We start from the raw sequence: 19,889 nt of genomic DNA on the forward strand, positions 1-19,889 counted from the left end.
TCAGCGAAGGAGGCCGAGGGCGTGGAGCTCATGCCCCAGGCAGGGTTCAGCAGCCACCCACTGGGGCCACTGTTCTGAGGGCTCTGGTGGAGCCCAGGGCGTGGGAAGAAGGTGAGCACACAGGCTGTGTCTCCCCTCCCAAGGGGCACTGGAGCCCCTGCCCTGGGACGAGGGCACTGCTCCCCAGCCCTGAGTCTGGGGCCACTCCTCATTCTCCAGTCTCTCCCCAAACTTGGACAAAAATGAGTAGAGACTTCTGCTTTAAAAATATCTTCAATAATAAGACATCCTATTTTTGGGGGGTTAGGGATAGAGATAAATATGAAAACTTTTTTTTGATAAAACACCTAGTAAGGACATGTTTCCAGGTTTAAAGTTCATGAACATATAAAACAGAAATTGGGTCCTGCCACCTTGAGTGCAGGATTCTGAGGTCCTACATCTGGTTCTGAGGTTCTGGGTTTGATTCTGGGGTACGGACAGCTCAAGTAGGAGGTCTCCTTATGTCATAGAACTACATGATGCAGAGGTTCTGCCCCCCACCAAGGCTTGTCCGGGGCCCGTCAGCTGCCTGGGGAAGAGGCCCCAACGAGGTTCCTGGGGGGTCCAGCATGGCTCCTGGGGGGTCCCTACTCTCACCATGCAAGAGCCCCCACCAGGAGCACTGGGCCAGCCGGCTGCGGGCCGACGAGGGGCTTCTGGCCCGCCCTGCACCTGGAATTCCTGCTTGGCCACGGGTGGGCAGAGCCAGGAGCCACAGCACTCCCCACTGGGTCTAGGGCCGTCTCCACGGGTGGGGACCCCAGCCGGCCAGGCTGGGCCCGCAGGCATGTCCCCGACAGCCAACACCTGAAGGAGCCCAGAGTCGGCACAGGAGGCGGTGGGGTCTGTGCTGCTGGGGCGGCCTAGGCCTCGGAGGACGGTGACGGCCCCTGCAGCAGCAGGGCGCGGTAGGTGGGCGAGCTGAGGAAGCGTGGGTAGGAGTCCCGGTGCATGAGCGTGTAGATCTGCAGCTGTGCGTCGTCAAACGTGTGTGCGGACGGCTCCTGCATCTTCTTGTTGATGCCCTCCCGCACACGGGAGTCCAGGCTCACCTGCAGGACAAGGCACTGAGGTCAGGGGGCTCGGGAGGTGCCTTCCCCACCTCGTGCCCGGAGCAGGCGGCCCCTGCCCCTTGTGGTGTCCGGCGCACCTCCTTGGGGGACAGGATGGACACGTAGTCCTCGTAGATGAGCCTCGCCTTCTCGTCCACCACGTGCTGGTTGGCCTCGGCCTTCAGCTCCTCACAGGCCAGCCAGAAGAGCATATTCTCCTCGCTGTACTCTGTCCGCAGGAATGCCCGGAACACGCTGCGTCCCGCCGGGCTGTGCATCAGCTTGTCAAAAGACTGGGCCCAGCTCTGCACCTCCTCAGGACTTGGTGTGGCACTGCGGGCATTGGGGCCAGGCTACGTCAGGCCCAAGTCTCCCGGCCTGGGACCCCCCAACACGCACACACCAGCCGGCTGGACTCACCAGACTTCACAGCTGGGGAGGGGCTGCAGCTTGCTCTCCCGGGAGGCCTGCCATGCGCGCCGCCGCTCTTGGTTCCTAGTGGCAGAGAGGAAGCGGCACTGCTGTGGGCACACACGCCTCCATGGCCACACAGGCCCTCAGCACATGGGCAGGCATCTGACACACATGTGTACCCACTGCAGGAGGGCAGCCCCTGCAGCTGGCTCCTCCCACAATCTCCTGGGAACGGGTGTCCATGCCCCCTGTCAGTCGTTCCCGAATTCTCCACGGAATCTGCAGTCCAGGTTACCGTCCCTGCCACAGTGCCCACAGACTCAGCCCTCTTCCATTCCAGCACTTTGACCCAGTGCCCGCGAGTCGCTGGCCTTCCAGGAGGGACCCTTTGGCTCCTGGTGCTCCTCCCCATCCCTGGCCCACGGGGCAACCTCCTCCACCCACCCATGCCCACCCCACGTGAGGCTGAGAAGCAGGTATGCCACCTCCCCCTCTGCCTCTGCTCCCCTGGGGAAGATGGGGTGGGGCAAGCTGAGGGGCCACAGGGAGCTGGGAGATGCCTGAACACCTGGGATGCCAGAAGGGTCATGTGCCTGGGGACAGGGCCACCCTGCTCCTCGGCCTGTTCTTGGCCTGTCCCTGTCCCACTGATGGGGCCACACGCTGCAGGTCTGACATGTCAGCAGTGTGTCTCGTCGGCTGACGCCACTGAAAGCCCCAAACCCATGTGTCCACACTGGCTAGGTCCTGGAGCCTGATCCCTGGTTCTCTCAAGGGAAACTGCTGCTTTGCCTTGGCTCCTAGCACCCTGTCAATGCTGGACCCAAATCCATAGCCGGCTGATCTTTCTCCAGGGCACGGCTGGCAGACATCGTGCACCCAGACATCCTGACGGAACTAGGCCCCTGGGCTCCTCCCAGCCCCTTTCCCGACTGCCCCCTGGCCACCCCAGCTTGCCCATGGGTCAGCTGACCCCATGGTGGGTCCAGAAGTGCTGTCCTCTCGTCGGCCAGGGCCTGAAGCCTGAATAGGGCCAGGCTTCTGCAAGGCCTGAAAACATCCACCAGCTCCCCTACACTCCTAGGAAATCTGTGACCATCTGGGAGCCCCACTCCCACCCTCACAGGGATGCCCAAAGACCCCACCACCACCCTGTGCTCTTCTCCCCTCACGCATGCTGTCTGGGAAACTCTTGGCTATCACCCCAGGGCCAGCAGTTGCCTTATTCGGGTCTCTGCTCAAACGTCCCTCCATCCCACACAGTCTGTGGGGTCTGTGCCTCTCTTTCTCTCTGTCTCTTTCTCTCTCTCTTTCTTTCTTCCTTTTTTTTTTTGAGACAGAGTTTTGCTCTTGTTGCCCAGGCTGGAGTGCAATGGCGTGATCTCGGCTCATTGCAACCTCCACCTCCCAGGTTCAAGCCATTCTCCTGCCTCAGCCTCCCGAGTAGCTGGGATTACAGGCATGCGTCACCACGCCCGGCTAATTTTGTATTTTTAGTAGAGACGGGGTTTCTCCATCTTGGTCAGGCTGGTTTTGAACTCCTGACCTCAGATGATCCGCCCACCTCGGCCTCCCAAAGTGCTGGGATTACAGGCGTGAGCCACTGTACCCAGCCTGTGCCTGTCTTACTCCATCGCAGGCTCCCAGGCTCACAGCAGCATGGATAAGCACATGCCGTGTGAACGGGCACATGCATACACACAGCACACCGACACACCCTTGGCAAGACAGGTCCAAGAACCATACATAAGCCCCCTGGGGCAAAGGCATCGGCCACTCATCACCAGGGCCCAACAGACCCTGGACGGGACAGCGCTGTGAGGTGGCAGGGGCACCCTACCTGCGGGGATTCCTCAGAAGCCACCACTGGGTCCCCTCCTGGGTCTGCTTGGCCCCAGGCCCTCGAGCCCCTCTCCAGCTGGGCACCCCAGGCCCTACTCACCAGGAGCAGCTACAGCAGCAGCACCAGCATAGGCAGCAGGGGTTACGGCTGGGGGCCGCTGGAGGGGCTGCATCATGACTGGACATTGAAGGGGGCCGGTCCGCCTCCTCTGGCCCTGTGTTCTGGGGAAAAATGGGGCTACCTCAGCCTTCAGGTCAGAACCCACCAGACGCTCCACCTCTCCCCCACCCTCCCATGGGTGGCCCTGTTCCCAGGCACATGACCCTTCTGGCCTCCCGGGTGTTCAGGGATCTCCCAGCTCTTTGTGGCCCCTCAGCTTGCCCCACCCCGTCTCCCCCAGGGGAGCAGAGGCAGAGGGGGAGGTGGCATACCTGCTTCTCAGCCTCATGCGGGGTGGGCATGGGTGGGCGGAGGAGGTTGCCCAGGCTCCGTGGTGCCAGCTCTCAGACCCTCACCACAGCCTGGGGGTCTGGGGAGAGGGGCCAAGGTTCTGACTGAGAACCTGAAACCCCAGCCCCTGCCTGTCCCTTAGGAGGGGTCCTGAGAGGGTGTCTCCCTAGCAGGGCCCCTGGACCCGGCTCTGCCCAGGGCTTCTACCCCAACCCCAAGCTTACAGCAGGGCTGGGAGGGGGTCTAGGGTCATTGAGGAGGGGGCTGCAGCAGCTTCCGGCCCCTCCTCCCAGGCTGGGCCCCAGATGAGGCCCCCACAGGAGGTTCCGAGACACCCCCCATCCGCTCACTCCCTGGGAAGCCGGAAGCCTGGGTTCCTCTTTCTCGGTTTCCGGCTCCCAGCCCCTCCCAAAGGGGCCCCGAGAGTCTGGGGCTACCAACTGTGCGTGCGGGTGGTGGCCAGACTTGCTTCTAGGGCGTCTGGGGTGGGGAGTGGGCAGAGCAGCTCCCACCAAGAGTCCAGGTCTGTCTGCGCGTCCCAGAGTTCTCAGCCAGGGGCAGCAGGTTAGACCTGCAGCAGTGAGGATTTAAGTGGGACTCAGGGCTGGACTTTCTGAGGGTGTGGGAAGGGGGGCAGGGCCCTGGTGAGGAGGGACATGCCCCCCAAACATGGTTCTTTGGTCCTGCTACCTCCCACCCAAGACTTCCCTCCCTCCTTGCTCACTGCCTCTAGGCTGTGAAACCGCTGTGGAACCAAGGCTGTACCACAGGGCGCGCCAGCCAGGGAAGTGGGGGTGGCAGTGGGTGGGGGCACCCTGCTCCCCAGTCAAAGCCTCAGAGTCCCTGAGGGGCGGGGTGTGGTGTGGGTGTGTACCTCCCAGCGTTTGGTTGCACCATCTGCAGGGGAGGTGCACTAGGAGCGCCAAAGCTGTGAGTGGCCCTCGTGCCACCTAAGATACCACTTTGAATCCCAAGTCTCCTTGGGCAATGGCACAGGGGGGCCAATCAGTGCCCCGGAGGTAGTTGTGAACACCTGCGCCCACCTCTGCCCTCTGGGCCTCCGTGCATGTCCACCACCCTCCTCATCCTGCACCCTCCTCCCTGGCCAGGGAGCTTACAACTTGGTTCTACTTTATTTTCTCAATCTTCATCCCCCCCCACCACGCCTCCCTTAGCTTGTGGCCTTTGAATGCTTGTTTCTGTCTGGTTGGTCTCTCTTGGCCTCCTGGGACGGTGTGTGAATGGCGCTCAGAGAAGACAGTGCTGGAGTTCTGCACTCTCAGGGCCCCCAATACCCCTGAGGCCTGGGCATGCAGAGGCCACTGCCCTGGCCCAAGTCTGAGGCAGGTGCAGCATCCCCCGGGACCTCGGCCCCTCACTGCCTGCCCAGCTTCCTCCGAGACTGTGGGTCCCACAGGTTCCTAGCAAGTAGATGAGGAGACAGAAAGTGGCCCCGCAGCTGGGCTTGCTTTCAGGGGTCAAGTTTCTAGGGAAAGGAAGGGGCGTGGCAACCTGAGGTTTGGTAGCTGTGCCCAGACGGGGCTGCCTGTGACTTCCCCAGGCGGCAGTTCTCCCTCCTCTCTGTCCCCACCCAGGGCCCTCCCCCACACTCTAGCACCCCGGAGACTGTCCCTCCTGGGCTACTGGCCCTCCTGGGCTACCATCTCCACCCCAGCTCTGAACTGGAGGAGGGGACGTGTTTAGGGGTGCAGGGCCAGGGTGCTAGGGGCTGCATTTGCTGCAGAGGAGGGAGCCAGCCCCTTCTTCCCAGCTTCAGGCCCTGGACTGGGTCACCTGTCCCTGAACTGGGCTTCCTGTACCCTTCTCAGGTCAGCTGGGGCAACCCATGTCCCCAGGCTACCCCCCCTTCTCTCCTGGGGGATACAGAGTCTCAACTAGGGTCCTCCTGCTTGTCATCCTGGGATTGGGGACCCCCCTTCCCCAGCCTCCCAGGCTTTGGCCCCCAAGTCTGGGATGGGAGAGGCTGGACAGGCGGCACGTCTGGTCTCTGGGGATAGAGGCTCCCTCGGGAGTGGCTGCTGCTTTGCTCCACAGAAGGAAAAAGAACGTCCCAGAGCCTGCCCAGTCCAAAAAAAGAATAAGAAAATGTGACAATCCCAGAAAAAAATGTCATAACCTTTGGGAGGGGGGTTGAAGAGGGGCTCCATTCTCAGTTCTTAGCTCCTACCCAGGGCCTTTTCCATCTGCCACCCTCCACATGTGGCTGGTGGATGAGCCCTGGCCTGGCCCCTCCAAGGAAGGCCAGCTCTCCCCACCTCTGAAATGGTGGTAGTGACCCACCCACCATGCTCCTCTCTCTGCTGTTAGGGTCCAGCCTGGAGGAGCCTGTGTCCTCCTCCAGGTGCCTCTTTCTCCAGCCTCTGACGCCCCCACCCCTACCTCAATGCTCCCTACTCACCAGCGACCCAAAGGCGGAGTAGGGGCAGGAGGGGCCAGGTTGGGTCTGGGCCCCACCCTGGCTGCCGAAGGGGCGTGCACTGCAGCAGCGGGGACTCAAGTCAGACGGCAGGAGGGACTCCTGCGGTGCTCTGGAGGGAGGCTAGCGCCAGGAGCCCCCGATCGGCTGGGGCCGGGGGCGCAGCGCCTCCCCTACAGCTCGAAGGGCTGAGTGGCTGCCAGATCCAGCGGGGTGGGGGCAGGGGCGGCCAGGGTGTCCCGCCCCGGCCCCTCCTCACCGGGCTGGCGGGGGGGGGAGGGAGACGCGGAAACCTGGGTTCTTCCGGCCCCCACCTTTAAGCAATCACTTCCCCAGGCTTTGAGCTCCAGAAAAAGGGGAACCCGGCTGCAGCGCCCCCTCCCCCAAGCGCGGGGGCGGGCTCCAGTTCCACTGCGGCCCAGGGTCCACGTGGACCTGGCGGCGGGAGTCCTTGGGGTTCGAGTCCCGTGCGCCGGCTCCCGAAGCTCCCGCCCCGCACGGTCCCCGGGCCCGGGCCGGGAGGGGCAGGGCCGCTGTCCCCGGCGCGGCGCGCGCGCACTCACCAGCCGCGCTCCCGAGCCACTCGCGCCGCCGCCGGCCCGCGCGCTCCAAGGTCCAGCCCGACAGTCGGGGAGGGGGCGCGGGGGCGCAGTGCGCAGGCGCCTCGGCAGCACTTCCCCAAAGCCCGGGGCCGGGACTTCCTCGCGCCGGGAGGCGCCGGGCCCGCCCCGCCCGCCGCGCCCCGCCCCGCCCCGCGCTCGGCCGGCTCCACACCCCACCCGCCCCGCCCACGCTCGGCCCCCACAGTCGCTTGGGGGTGGCCCGGAGAGTTGAGGTGCTCGTAGTGGAGCCCTGGCCCCCGGGCCGACGGAGCTGCACGGTAGTAGATGGGGGTGTGGCCGTGGCCCCCGACTCTGCTCGGCTGGGCCGTTCCTGCCTTGCTCTTCGTGTGGGACTTCCACGACACTCCAGTGTGGAGGCAGGAGAGCGGGGCCCCGTATGCTGCTTGCCCTGCTTGGGAAAGAGGAGGCTGCTGGAAAGGACCGATCGGCGGGCACGCCAGCCCGGCCCACCCCTCGCCTCCGTGAGCTTCGTCTGTAAAACTGGGTTAAGAGCCTGTCGTGCTGTGGGGGGTTCCCAAGGAAGGGGGAGATTCCTGTGCTGCGGGGCTGGGGATAACTGGGGGTGCGGGTTCGTGCATCCGGAGTCATGCCGAATGTCTCCTGCGGGGCCTGGCAGAGTCCCTGCTGACCCGTGTGTCCCAAGATGTCCTACAGCTTAAAACCACACTCTCCCCTTTGCCACGAACGCCCTGTCCCTTTGGCCGACTCTTCTCATCCTTTATGACTCGGTACAGACGTGGGTCAGGCTTCTTATCGCAGCATGCTTTGGCCTAGTGTCAGGGTGGCCCTGACCCTGCTCCGGAAGTGTCTGCAGAGCATCTGTGCCCCCCACCCCTCCTCAGGCCCAGCTGTGTGCAGCTCCTGTCCTACCCAGCACAAGCACCCGACCCGGATAGCTCCCCGTGTCAGGGTCCTGTTCATCAAATGCTTTCCAATTGCACAGGTCGGGTGCACACCTTACACCTTCACAGAACTCTGAGGGGTGGAAAGGGAGATTTTACTTGTGTTCCTCATTCAATGGACAAGTATCAGTATCTGGGTGCCCCTGTGGGCCAGGCAGTGGGACCGGAAGCCAGCAACATAGATGGGCCTGGATCTGATGTTAGGGGCATAGAGTGAGTTGTGGGGAGCAGGCAGGGAAGGCCTGAGTGAGAGGCGGGAGGGCTGAGGAGGGGAGGGTGTTGCGCTGCTGAGGGGCCCAGGGCCTGAAGGGGGAGGTCAGAGGTCAGAGGGCCCTGGAGGACAGACTGCCTCTCGAAGCTGTACCCAGAGGCCTGGCTGACTTGATTGCAGAACCCTGTGAGTGCCATGTTGTCAGGCCAGGCAAGCAAAGGCAGGGGCCAGGAAGTCGATAGGGACAAGAGGCAGGCTGCTTCTTAGCCCAAATAACACTCCTGAGAGGTGGGCACAGGTGAGGTCAGGGAAGCTCAATGAAGATGGGCTAGCACCTGGTCCAGGCCACGCACAACCAGCTGACCCCACTGAGCTGGCCTGTTGTCTCCGCTGTGGGAAAATGCAGGTGTGGGCAGCTGGCAGTGGGTGAAGGTCAGTGCCCTCCCTGCCCCCTCGGGTCACTCTACAACCCCCCAGTCATTCCCCCATCTCCTCTGGCCCCTTGGGCCTGCTCTCCACTCCCCTGGCTTCTGCCCCCCAGCACAGAGCATCCCTGAAGTCCATGGGTGGAGCCAGGTGAGCTGGGCCGTTGATGGTGGAGGTGGGATTTGAACCCAGGACCCTCTGCCCCCTCATAGCCCTCAATATATTGGGCTTTGGACCACATGCCTTCTTTCCCATAGAGCTTTCTACAGGCAGGCATCCCTCCAGGCCATGCAGAAACGTCCTGGGCCCCATTCCCCAGTCTCCTTTGCACATCGAGCCCCCGCTTTTCATGGGGATCAAAGGGCTTGAGTGCCGGCCTGACCCTGGTGCAGTCACTGAGGTCACTGTCTTGCTGGCCTTCTCTGGGTGCTGGGCCTGCTGGGCCTGTCTCTGCCCCTCTTCCTTCTTGCCTGTCTGATGCAGAGTGACCCATCCCCTTCAGAGCACTTGCTACTGTGGGGCACCAAGACCCTTCTTCAAGATGAAATGGAGTCTCAGAGAAATGATGAAATAATACGTGATTCTCCCAGTAGATGAACTCATTCTAGGTACTCAGTCAATCCCTAAGACACAGAATCCTGAGGTCCAGGCTGCAGGGAGTTTGGCCAGAGGACACCAGGGCTGGCTGTCATCACATGTCACAGGTACATCAGGGTGTGAGTGACTGCCACTCCTGGACAGAGACTGCCTCCCTTCCTTGTCTGTCTGCCCCTGCTCAAGCCCCTTCTCCCTGGCCTCCTTCCTCTGTATCCTTCCCTTCCTGAAACCCCTCCTGCCATCTCTCCATCCCCCCCTTGTCAGCTGACTTCTGAGCTGTGTGTACAGTCTGGGCTTGGGTCAAGGCCGAGGGCAGCAACAGCCCAGAAAGAGTAAAGTGCCCGGTGCTTGGGGAGAAGGGCTGGCTGAGGGGCAAGTGCGCAGGGCTCCACCCCCTGGCCGCGGTTGGGGAGAGACACTGGCTGCCATTGAGCTGGAACCCTTCTGGACCCCAGTTCTGACCTCTGTCCCTCCTTCCAGATCTGCTCCTGGGCTTCAGGCAGTCAGCTGGAGCCCCCTGCCAGGAGGAGGGGTTTGTCTGAGTTCCTGTAGTTCCCGCATCTGTGCAGCCTGCTGGGCAGGGGGCTGGGAGGGAGGAAAAGGAAGCTGGGCCTAGGGAAGCCCCAGGTTCTGCCAAGACCTCATGTCAGGGAGAAAAGTAAGGTCTAGGCCGGGTGCGGTGGCTCAAGCCTGTAATCCCAGCACTTTGGGAGGCCGAGACGGGCAGATCACGAGGTCAGGAGATGGAGACCATCCTGGCGAACACGGTGAAACCCCGTCTCTACTAAAAAAAAATACAAAAAAAACTAGCCGGGCGAGGTGGCGGGCACCTGTAGTCCCAGCTACTCGGGAGGCTGAGGCAGGAGAATGGTGTAAACCCGGGAGGCGGAGCTTGCAGTGAGCGGAGATCCGACCACTGCACTCCAGCCTGGGCGACAGAGCGAGACTCCGTCACAAAAAAAGAAAAAAAGAAAAAAAAGAAAAGTAAGGTCTGCCCAGAAACCTCGGGGCTTTCAGAGTTCAGGGATTTTTGTAGGTCGTGGGCCTGTTTGTCAGAATGGGACGGGGTGGTTTCCTTTCCTACTCCGTGTGTGTGGGGGGGATGTGGGGGTGTGTGTGTGGGGGGTGGGTGTCTGGCGTGGGGCATTAAGGGGGTCACAGGAGGCTATTCAGGATGGAAAGGAAGGCCACAGGGTGGGTTTTTTGTCTGGGGGCAGCAAGGGTTCCCCTTTCCCAGTCTCTTGGTCCTCTGGGCACAGCTGGTGCCTCTTCAAAGGCCAGCTTAGGTCACTTCCGCTGCCCACAGCACAGCCCTCCCCCGGCCCCCTGGTGGGATGACCTGCATTCGGGACCTTTACTTCTGGGGGTGTGACTTGCTGAAACAGGCTCTTTCTCCGTCCTCCCCAAGACTGGGGGCCTCCCATTAACCCACAGAACGCCTCATTGCCAGTGGGGGCAGGTCGGGATTAGGGGTAGGCGTGTCCCTGACCTGTTACTTTCACACTCACCCACTTGCGTCTCCCCACTTTTTTGGGAGAGGCCCCACTCTCTGTACCCTGATGTGTGTGAGGTGCATGGGAGAGGCAGCGTCCATACTCCCCGCTTCCCTCGGGGGTCCTGGGGAGCAGCAGCAGAAAGACCAGAGAGCCTTCGGAGAATTGTAACTTTATGTGGGAGGTTGGGGCGCGTCGCACACTCTGGGTCGCCGTCACCGCGGGAAGATGCTGCCATCCACGTTCTCCTCCAGGAGGGTCTCCACGCGCCTCCGCTGCCGGGGAGAGAGGCTGGGGCCCGGCGTGTGCGGAGGCGGGCGGGGCCCCCTCCCCAATTCCCGCCCCTACCGGGGCTTGTCGGCACCTCTTGGCGGTCCAGGGGGTCCGGGATCCGCGTGGGCTTCAGCTGCGGCGGCAGGAACAGCTCCAGCCGGATGGCGGCGCGCGCGGACTTCTGCCGCTGGATGAGCAGCGCGATCTCCTCGGCCTGCCAGGCCCGGGGTCGCTGAGCGCGCCCCGCGCCCCGCCCCGCCCGGCTCCACGCTCCCGGGGGCGCCCCCTCCTCACTCCTGCCCCCCCTCACCCGCATGCGGGTGTAGCGCAGCCGCAGGTCGCGGACTCGCCCGCGGGCCTCCGCCGCCTTGAGTACGCCGAGGAGCCGGTTCTGGCGCTCGGCGGGCAGCTCAAGCGACTGCGTCCACGTGCGCGGGTCGGGCATGGGGTACCCCGGCTCCACCGACGCGCACGGGAAGGTGGAGGCCGCCGCGCCCACGTCCTCCAGCAGGTCGCCGAAGAGCAGATGGCGGTGACGCTGCGCAGGGAGCATGGCCGCTAGCCCCTGCGGCGTCAGGGCCCAGCCCGGCTTGGGGGGCTCTGTCGCGGGCGCCCACTTGGCGCGCCCCTCACCCCGCGCCGCGCCTGGCGCGCTCTTGCCGCTTCGCTCCCGCGGTTCCTTGCGCCCGCCCTCCTTCGCTGGCGGCGGCATCCTCCCGCCCTGCGGAGGGAAGAGGGCGTCCCGTCGGAGCCGGGGCTGGTACCGGGCCCTTCCCGCCCTCGGCAGGGCCCCACCGTGCGCCCCAGCTCCCGCCCGCTGGGCTCTCCGCAGTGGGTTTTGCGTCCCGCACCCCCAGCCTCTGAGCTTTGCCCAGGCGCTCTCCCTCTCCCGAGCGCTCGTCCCCAGCAGCTCTGCCATCGGCTGATCCTGCTCAGTCCTGCAGTCAACTAGAACTTTCTGATCAACTCAGTTGTAGGAAATATCTTTCCTACCCCATGGACTGCTCTGTTTGAATTGAGAAACTGCTGAGACCCCCCGAGTTGATCTCAGGCCCTGCCAGGGTGGACGCCACATGGAGACCTCTAGGTGACGCCTGGGGGACCTTCGTTGTGCCCCTATGTCTGCGGTCCCCGACAGTCAGGGTCTCCCACCAGACAGTTGGCTCTTCCCCTTCGGGGCCTAGATGGTGGTGGGGAGCCGGGCCTAGGGGGCAGGCGACAGAGGAGGGAGGGTCCAAAAGCCCAGCTGGCTCCTTGCTTCCTGGCCCCAGCCTACATCTGCCACCTTGTCCAGCCAGGGCCGGGCTCGCTGTGCCAGAGGCAGAGCCACTACCAGCCCCAGTGGCTGCTAACGCCCCCGCCCCTCCTTAGCTCCAGCAGCCGCGGCCTAGTCCCCACCTCTTGGTCCCTACACCACCTACTTGCTGCCTTCTCTGGTCGGTAGAACCTCCACGTAGCCCAGACTCTCTGGGGCTTTTTGACGCGGTTGCCCAGCAACCGGAGCCCTGTCCCTCCCTCACCAGGTGGGACGGGTCGTGGCAGGGGGCGGGGTCCCCTCCGAGGGCCCTAGGTTAGAGCCTGGGCGTGGACGCGTCCCTCATAGGGGCCATCAGGGCATAGAGGCATAGAGCCGGCTTCTCCAGCTTGGGTGAGCGTCCTTTCCAGGCGGCGGCAGACTGGCCATCCTAGGGGTTGTGGGCCCAGGTTCCTGGCTTGCGGGGTCTTTGGGGTTAGTTTTGTGGGTGGGGCCCTCGGCTATGAGGAGACCTTTGTGGTTCAGGCCCATTCCTTTCTGATGGCCAGGGGGCCCTGGCCCTGGCCACTGGTGTTCACAGAAACACCAGTTTCTGTGAAAGGGATAATGGGGCAGAACTCAGGACCCCTCACCTCTTCTAGGGCAAATTTGGGGTCTCAGGGGTCCAGGTGTTCCCCAGAACCAGAGCTGGGTTTTGCTGAACCCTGTGTCTTGGGATCTTGGGTCCTAGGTACTAGATTTTGGAAATCTATTTGTGCATTCCTTTATTTTGTAACTAATTCTCAATTAACTAATCATTTTATAATTTCTTCATAAGTGTGTTCTAGAATTTACTAATTTCACATGCTTATTCAACAGTTTAAACTAGGCAAAGATTAGTGCATAAAGCCCAGTCTGTTACGTATCTATTACTTCCATGAGATGTCTGTACTCTCTCTACATTCATAGACCTGCCGCTGGGGCACCTTGCTGGGAGTTTGGAACCTGGGAGTCTGGGAGTAGGGCTGTCCTAGCTGAGAAGCAGGGTCTTAGCTGAGGTTCTGGCCTTTTGGCAGGAGGCTGTTGGGTGTTCCCATTGTTTTTGGGAGACTGCCCTGACCTCTCAGTAAGAGGGTAAACTTTGACATTCAGCCGTTTGTCCTAGAGCCGGCACCCCATCCTATGGCTAGGCCCATCCTTCCCGCCTTCAAGCTTTTACTGCTTCCTGGTGCTGTTCCCACCCCTCCTGCAGGTGCCTTTGGGGTCCTGCCTGGGCTGCAGCACCAGCCTGGCTTGAGGAAGGTCCTTGGTTTCTGGTAGCAGCAGTGACTGCGTAGGGATGCTCACCCAGCAGCTGTTTCCTCCGGGCAGCCTTTGTCCCCCATAGGGGTTAGTCCTTTGAGACAGGGACCTAGGCCATCCTCTCAGCTTCCCTGGGTCCGGGCCAGGGGGACACATGGGTGGGGCACTTTCTGGCTCTTGGTGTTTGTGGGGGAGTTAATGCAGGGAGTAAGGGAATGTTCTTCTGTTCTGCACGAAGGGGCTTGTAACCTTCTTCTGTTTTAATAGGACTGGAAAACCTTGACACCCCCTAGTCCATAATTCCCAGCAGGTTCTCCCAGGACCTACCTGGCTCACAGTCCTCACCCCTGCTGTTTCTCCACACATTTCCAGTTCTTCAGGGAGGGAGGCGTTCTCTGTGTGTTTGGGGTCCAGGAACTGTGAGGGACCCAGCAGGCCAACACCTCCCATCTGTTTCTGTCCCCAGGATTCACGTGTTTTTCAAGGGCTAATGGAAATGCTGAGATCTAAAAGCATGTTTATTCCTGCCAAGGCCTGACAATGAACCTTCAAGTCAAATTAGTAAGCTTTATTAATGACTACAAAGTTTAACATTATATTGAGAAGCTACATCTCAATTTTTTTGTCATTGTATATAAATTTTGTAAAGTTAAGATCACAAGGACAAAGTAATTTATTTTGATGAAACTCAGAATTGTTAAAATTCTTTCACTTTTTTGGCTGGGCGCGGTGGCTCAAGCCTGTAATCCCAGCACTTTGGGAGGCCGAGACGGGCGGATCACGAGGTCAGGAGATCGAGACCATCCTGGCTAACACGGTGAAACCCCGTCTCTACTAAAAAATACAAAAAACTAGCCGGGCGAGGTGGCGGCGTCTGTAGTCCCAGCTACTCGGGAGGCTGAGGCAGGAGAATGGCGTGAACCTGGGAGGCGGAGCTTGCAGTGAGCTGAGATCCGGCCACTGCACTCCAGCCCGGGCAACAGAGCGAGACTCCGTCTCAAAAAAAAAAAAAAAAAATCCTTTCACTTTTTTAATAGTACAAATGTATGGCCTGGTGACTGGCTTCCCCAGGGGATGGCTGCTCTGTGTGGGGCTACCAGACCCTCTGCTTTGATTCTTGTACTTGGCCAGCCCAGGGTGGTGAACCTGTGGAAGGAGGGGGTAGACTGTGCCTGCCCTGGGGATGGGAGTGGTGAGGACGAAGGACAGTGCTCCAGCTGCCGTCTGGCGTTTGCTGATTCTGAGTCACTGGATGAAGGTGAGGTGTGTGTGTTTGCCTGGTGAGGGGTGTGAATCTCACCCCGGAACCTAGGCCTGCCCAGATACCCAGGAGCTCCAAGAGCAGCCTGTGTCAGGTTTTTACCGTAATTTGTGGACACAAGTTCTGTGCTGTCATTCATGTGTCATTGTATCATGTCTTGGGCTATCCCTGGTATCCTCGCCTATTGTTTTGCCTGCTTAGGACATGTGCGTTTGAGGTTGTCTTGCTCTCTCGTATAACGTGTCTCTTGCTATCTCTTGCGTGACATATATGTTCCATATAGGACCCTGATTCTACCTTCCCCCTTCTGGAGAGACCACCCCATCCTTGGCAGACTGGAGGAGGGCAGGACTCTATTAGGGGTCTAGAGAAACCTGGGCCATTTCATCTGCACCGCCAGCTCTCCTCTGTGGGAGCCCTTCTGGGTCTGGGGCTGGGCCCCTGCCAACCCCAGGGACCATAGTCAATGTCACACCTGGCCACTCCCCTGGCCAGGTGACCAGGCCTGTCCTTTCCTCTAAGACTGTGCCTGTGAGGGGCCAGGCGCCTGTCTCCTGCGGGTCTCTGCTGGGTCCATTGACCATGCTCTCAGAGGATGCCTGCTGAGACCAGAGCTCACAGGCCTAGCCTGGCAGCCATATTACTGAATCATGGCCAAGTTAGGAAAGTTCTGAGGGCTGGGGGTCCTGGGGCAGGCTTCTTGGAGGAGGTAGGACTGGAGCTGGCTGGGGTGGGGCAGGATCCATGCAAGGGGGCGGGATCTGCAGAGGGAGCCAGGATCATGCATCGAGGCCACGATCTCTGCATGGGGGCAAGAGTCTCTGCAGTGAGGACTTTTAGGAGGTGACAGAATCTGTGTGGGGTGCAGAATCTTTGCAGCGGGGCCAGGATCTGTGCAGTGGGTAGGATCTACATTGGGAGTCAGTGTCTGTTCAAGGGAGTGGGGGGACAGGACCTGTCCAGGGACAGCAGGATCTGTACAGAGGGACCAGGATCTACGCAGGGGATAGCATCTCTGTGGGGTGGGGGCACAGTCTGTGCCGGGGTTTGGGGGGACTAGATCTTTGCAGGTGTGGTCAGGATCTACGCAAGGGGTAGGATGTGTGCAGGGAGGCCAGGGTCTGTGCAGAGTGGCCAGGGTCTTTGCAAGGGGGCAGGATCTTTGCAGGGGGAGCAGGTTGTGTGCAGGCAGGTGCACAAGGTCAATGCAGGGGGCAGGGTCTGTACCAGGGGGCCAGGGTCTATGTGGGGGGGGGGCAGGTTTTGTGCAGGGGGTCTAGGCTGTTCAGGGTGCCAGGGTCTGTGCAGGTGGTTTGCAGCGGGCACAAGGGAGGGAGGAGCTGTCCCGGGTTCTACAGTTATGAGCATGTCAGGGCAGGATGACACAGAACACACAGGAAGTTCAAGGGAACACATTAAAGATTGTGAACACCTGGACTGGGGAGGCCACGGCCTTCTGCTGGACACTGAACAGCTCCCACAAAGGGCGTTGAGGTCTCTCTTGACTCCTGAAAGGCCAGGCAAGGCAGAGCTGGGAGCTGCTTTGGTGGGGGTGCAGGTGGCTGGTTGCTATTGCTGGGTGAGAAGGCTTGGGGTCAAAAGAGGTGGGAGTCAGGGAGCTAGGTCAGACCTCATCCCCCCTTCTTTCTTCCTGTCCTCCTTCTATCCCCAATGTGTTTTCCTCCCCCTTCTCCCTCCTTCCTTACCCATCCTCCCTCTTGATCTCTCCACACTTCCTCCCCCCTCCTTTCCCTTCCTCCTCCTCCCCATCTCAACCCCTCATCCTCCCCCTCTCTGGCTGTAGGGAGAACGTTTTGGGGGTGACCCAGGTGGCAGGCAGACATGTTGAGGGAGAGGTGTCTGCAGTAGCAGGGATGAGGTGCCTGTGTCCCACACTCTGCCCTGGCCTCTGACACTGGTTCCTGGGCCGGGGACATGAGGTGGGGCTTCTTTGTCTCCTTCCCTTACAAGGCCTCTGCTCTGCCCACCCTCAGTGCCTGCAGTGCCCAGGCTGGGTCCCAGGCTGGGAGGCAGGCTCAGGAAGCTGGGGTAGGAGGGTCTAGGGTCTCCTGCTCAGACCTTGGTGAGCCCAGCTGGGGTGGGGGACTGCAGGAGTCCAAGCCTGCCTGGATTCCTGCCCCCTCTCGGCTCCTGAGGTCAGGGGGCTCATCCTTGAGCTTTGCCTGGAGAGCCTGTTTGTGCATGTGTGGGTCCTCTGGGTGTCGGAGGGCCTTGGCCTGTGTCTGCCTGTTCCCGAAGGTGTCCATGCACACTCTAGGTCTACCCATGTGCCTGTGTGCACCTTGGCGTCATCTTGCACGTGTGTGGCCTGTGTGTTTGATGTGTTTGTGCATCCCTGTGAGTGTCTGCATTTCTGAGTGTGTACCCATGTCTCTGTGTGTTCGTCCGTATGCCTGTCTGGGCATCTGTTTGTGTGTTTGCAGGAATATGTGTCCCCATGTGTCCCTTGAGTGTCTCTGTTGACGTGCCCCGTGCCTTCACACGTGTCCCTGAGTCTTGGTTGCCATGAAGATGCAGGGATAAGTCCTGGGGGACAGTGACGGATGCTGGGTCCTGGGGCATCTGCCTGTTCCATCCTCTCCTGATTTGCCAGGTATCCTAGCAACCCTGCTGCCAGTTGCCTAGCAACCAGGTCCCCACTCTTGGAGAAGGTGCTCTGAGCAGGGTCTGAGCTGTGTGGGGACAGGTCTGGTTCTCCTTCAAAGCTCATGCAGGAAGTACGACCCCACGACCGGGTGGGAGCTGGTGATTCAGCTCAGGGGTCACCCGGACAGCCTTGACCTGTGATCTTTCATCTCAGTGGATCAGGCATGGGACCCTGAGCTGAGAAGGAGGCACCTGTAAAGGAATCGTTCAGCTGTGTGGGTGCCAGGGGCCTCTCTGAGGGAGTGATGCTCAGGCATTGATCTGGGACCCAGCTGTGGCAGAGGTGCCCTTGGCATTCCAACCCTGTCTCTGACACTCTGACAGGCGGCCTCACACCTCTGAGGCTTCCTGCTCTAGCAGTGGCCGGGTATAGTGGGGTGACTGAGCTCCAGGAGCACACAGTAGGTGCCGGCCAGTGCCGTGTCCTGGACCCAAGCATCTTGCCTGTGTGTTTACAATGAAGCTTTGATCTGCCAAGAGCTGGCCAGGTGGGGGCATTTCGGGGTGCTGGGAGCCCAACTGCGGGGTCCTGGCCAGTCTGTCTAAGGCTGTGTCTCTGTGTGAGTCGTGGCCCTGTGTCTGTGTGTCCGAGTCTGTGAACATGTCCGTGTGTGTCTCCCTGAGACTCCGTCCCTGGGTGTGAGTCTGTGTGTCCGTGTGTGTGTTTCTGTCCTGTGTCTCTACTCCTGTGTCTGTGAACCCGTGGGCATCTCTGTGCATGTATCCTGGCCTGCGTGTGTGTCTCCATCTGGGGTCTGTGGGTCCGAGCCTCCTTGTTCATCTCTGTCTATGTGTCTGTCCCCTTTCAGTGTGGGGCCGGCGCAGCCCTGGGCACGGTGACCCACCTTTCCGCAGCCCCCCCACTCCTCCAGCCTGCGTAGCCCCTCCCCCTCTGGAGCTGCAGCCTCCTCCTCCTCCTCCTCCTCCCCTCTGCTTCAGGCTGCCGGGCTCACTCTGCTGCTGCGTCTGGTCTGGCGTCTGCTGAGAAGATCCTGTACTGAGGCGAGTGGCGGCTGGGCCTCTTCTACCCTGCTCTGCACCTGTGCCAGATTGCCAGCTGGCTGAGGGTGGGGGTCTCCACGGTGGTCCCAGCTCCCAAGGAGGCTGCAGAGGTAAGGACCTGAGCCGCTGGAGGTCGGGTGGGAGCTGGAGGTCGGGTGGGGGTCCTGCGGACAGACTGCAGCAAAGCAGGGCGGGGGAGCAGGAGGAAGCTGTGCTCCCGGGAGGAAGGCTGGGTCCCAGGCGTTTCTGGGTGTGTCTGTCTCTTTTGTTCCTGCGTGTGCATGAGGGCAGGTTTGGACATTTCTGTATCTGTATGTGTGACTTGTGTCCCTGCATCCCTGTGCCTGTGAACACACGAGTGGCTGTGTGTTCCTGAGTCCCTGCGGGTGGACAGAGTCCTGGGGTGTAACTGCCTCCAGGCAGCCTGTATGTGAGTCTCTAAACCGAATGAGACTGTGTCCTTGCGGGTGCATGTGTGTCTTTGTGTCCTGGTGTCTCCATGTGCCCCTGCATGTGCATGTGCATGTGCGTTCTGTGTGTGCCCGTGTACCTCAGTGTCTGTGCCCGCCCAGTGTGGGGGTCCACGTGCCTGCTGGGCTGCACGTGCTGGGTTGTGAGGCCTCGGCTGGGTGTGTGTCTGGCACTGCAGCCACTTGTCTGTGCTGTGTCCCAGGTGCTGCACTGAGTGGATTTGCAGGGCGGTGGCATGGAGCCTGTCTTCCCCGCCCCATTCTGGGAGGTTATCTACGGCAGCCACCTTCAGGGCAACCTGTCCCTCCTCAGTCCCAACCACAGTCTGCTGCCTCCGCATCTGCTGCTCAATGCCAGTCACAGCGCCTTCCTGCCCCTCGGGCTCAAGGTCACCATCGTGGGGCTCTACCTGGCCGTGTGTGTCGGGGGGCTCCTGGGGAACTGCCTCGTCATGTATGTCATCCTCAGGTAGGCTGGGCCACGAGGTTCCTGTCTGCTGAGTCCCACACAGCTGCAGAGGGGGAAGCTGAGGCGGAGGCTGTTCTGGACGGGCCTGAGCAGGTGTTGATTTCCTGCTTCCCCCATTCAATTTGTTGGACTCTGTCCAGGAGGCAGGGTCAGTCCTGAGGCCCCAGGGAGGGGAGGGGAGGGGGCTGGCCCTGGCCCACCCCACTCTGTCCCAGGCAGAGGCGTCACCACCCTGACCCCTGGTTTGAGCTGTGGACCAGGCTCTGTATCCAGCTGTCTGCTTGAATGACCTTATGAGACGCCACAGCGGCCCAGTGAGAGGCACTTTTCAGCCCATTCCCCAGATGGGTGAAGGGAGGCGCAGGGGCTGGTGCTGGGACAGTCCTAAAACCCCTTCTCAGGTTCCAGGGCTCCTGCTTATGGCAGGTGTGTGTGGCTGAGCCCATGATCTGTTGGTGCTCAGAGATGGGAAAATTTGTAGGGGCCAAAGAGAGGGCAGCTGATAGTTGAGGTTGAGGGAGCAGTGTGGGGACAGTGTGGGGGGACAGTGTGGGGGCAGTGTGTGGGGACAGTGTGTGGAGCAGTGCGGGGACAGTGCGGGGAGCAGTGTGGGGACAGTGCGGGGACAGTGTGTGGGGACAGTGTGGGGAGCAGTGGGGTGGAGCAGTGCGGGGACGGTGAGGGGAGAGCTGGGGGGGCTGTGTGTAGAGCAGGGGGGGCC

The 19,889-nt window shown here is 61.1% G+C and overlaps 3 protein-coding genes across 16 annotated transcripts in view; 1 reads left to right on the plus strand and 2 right to left on the minus strand.

Moving 5' to 3' along the window:
- Nucleotides 1–257: 257 nt before the first annotated feature.
- On the minus strand, nucleotides 258–6,951 carry RGS19 (regulator of G protein signaling 19). 9 transcript variants are annotated; one of them, XM_023183223.2, is made up of 7 exons: nucleotides 6,802–6,947; nucleotides 4,243–4,372; nucleotides 3,783–3,880; nucleotides 3,451–3,572; nucleotides 1,515–1,589; nucleotides 1,193–1,427; nucleotides 258–1,094 (listed from the first exon to the last, which is right to left on the minus strand). In XM_023183223.2, exons 3-7 carry the CDS (start codon nucleotides 3,810–3,812, stop codon nucleotides 906–908), a joined length of 651 nt encoding a protein of 216 aa, XP_023038991.1. In that variant the 5' UTR covers nucleotides 3,813–3,880; nucleotides 4,243–4,372; nucleotides 6,802–6,947; the 3' UTR covers nucleotides 258–905. The 9 variants fall into 9 exon arrangements, with proteins under 9 accessions (XP_023038991.1, XP_023038990.1, XP_023038992.1 ...); XM_023183222.1 differs by lacking the exon at nucleotides 6,802–6,947 and adding an exon at nucleotides 6,221–6,791; XM_023183224.2 differs by lacking the exon at nucleotides 4,243–4,372 and having other exon boundaries at nucleotides 6,802–6,951.
- A 52-nt stretch (nucleotides 6,952–7,003) lies between these two features.
- OPRL1 (opioid related nociceptin receptor 1) overlaps nucleotides 7,004–19,889 on the plus strand; it is a 23,196-nt gene continuing 10,310 nt past the window's right edge. The window contains exons 1-4 of one of the 6 annotated variants that reach the window (XM_023183199.1): nucleotides 7,180–9,104; nucleotides 13,766–13,860; nucleotides 18,167–18,339; nucleotides 18,903–19,168. In XM_023183199.1, the coding sequence (XP_023038967.1) occupies nucleotides 18,936–19,168 (233 nt within the window). In that variant the 5' untranslated portion in view covers nucleotides 7,180–9,104; nucleotides 13,766–13,860; nucleotides 18,167–18,339; nucleotides 18,903–18,935. Of the gene's footprint in view, nucleotides 9,105–13,765; nucleotides 13,861–18,036; nucleotides 18,340–18,902; nucleotides 19,173–19,231; nucleotides 19,262–19,889 lie in introns of those variants that run through there. The other 5 variants (XM_023183198.1, XM_023183197.1, XM_023183200.1 and 2 more) reach the window with 5 other exon arrangements.
- Nucleotides 10,706–11,608, minus strand: LKAAEAR1 (LKAAEAR motif containing 1). Its single transcript, XM_023183228.2, has 3 exons — nucleotides 11,074–11,608; nucleotides 10,855–10,977; nucleotides 10,706–10,765 (listed from the first exon to the last, which is right to left on the minus strand). The coding sequence occupies exons 1-3, from the start codon at nucleotides 11,473–11,475 to the stop codon at nucleotides 10,706–10,708; spliced, it is 585 nt and encodes a 194-aa protein (XP_023038996.2). The 5' UTR covers nucleotides 11,476–11,608.

Source organism: Piliocolobus tephrosceles, chromosome 20 (genome assembly GCF_002776525.5).
Source record: "Piliocolobus tephrosceles isolate RC106 chromosome 20, ASM277652v3, whole genome shotgun sequence".
Taxonomy (NCBI): domain Eukaryota; kingdom Metazoa; phylum Chordata; class Mammalia; order Primates; family Cercopithecidae; genus Piliocolobus; species Piliocolobus tephrosceles.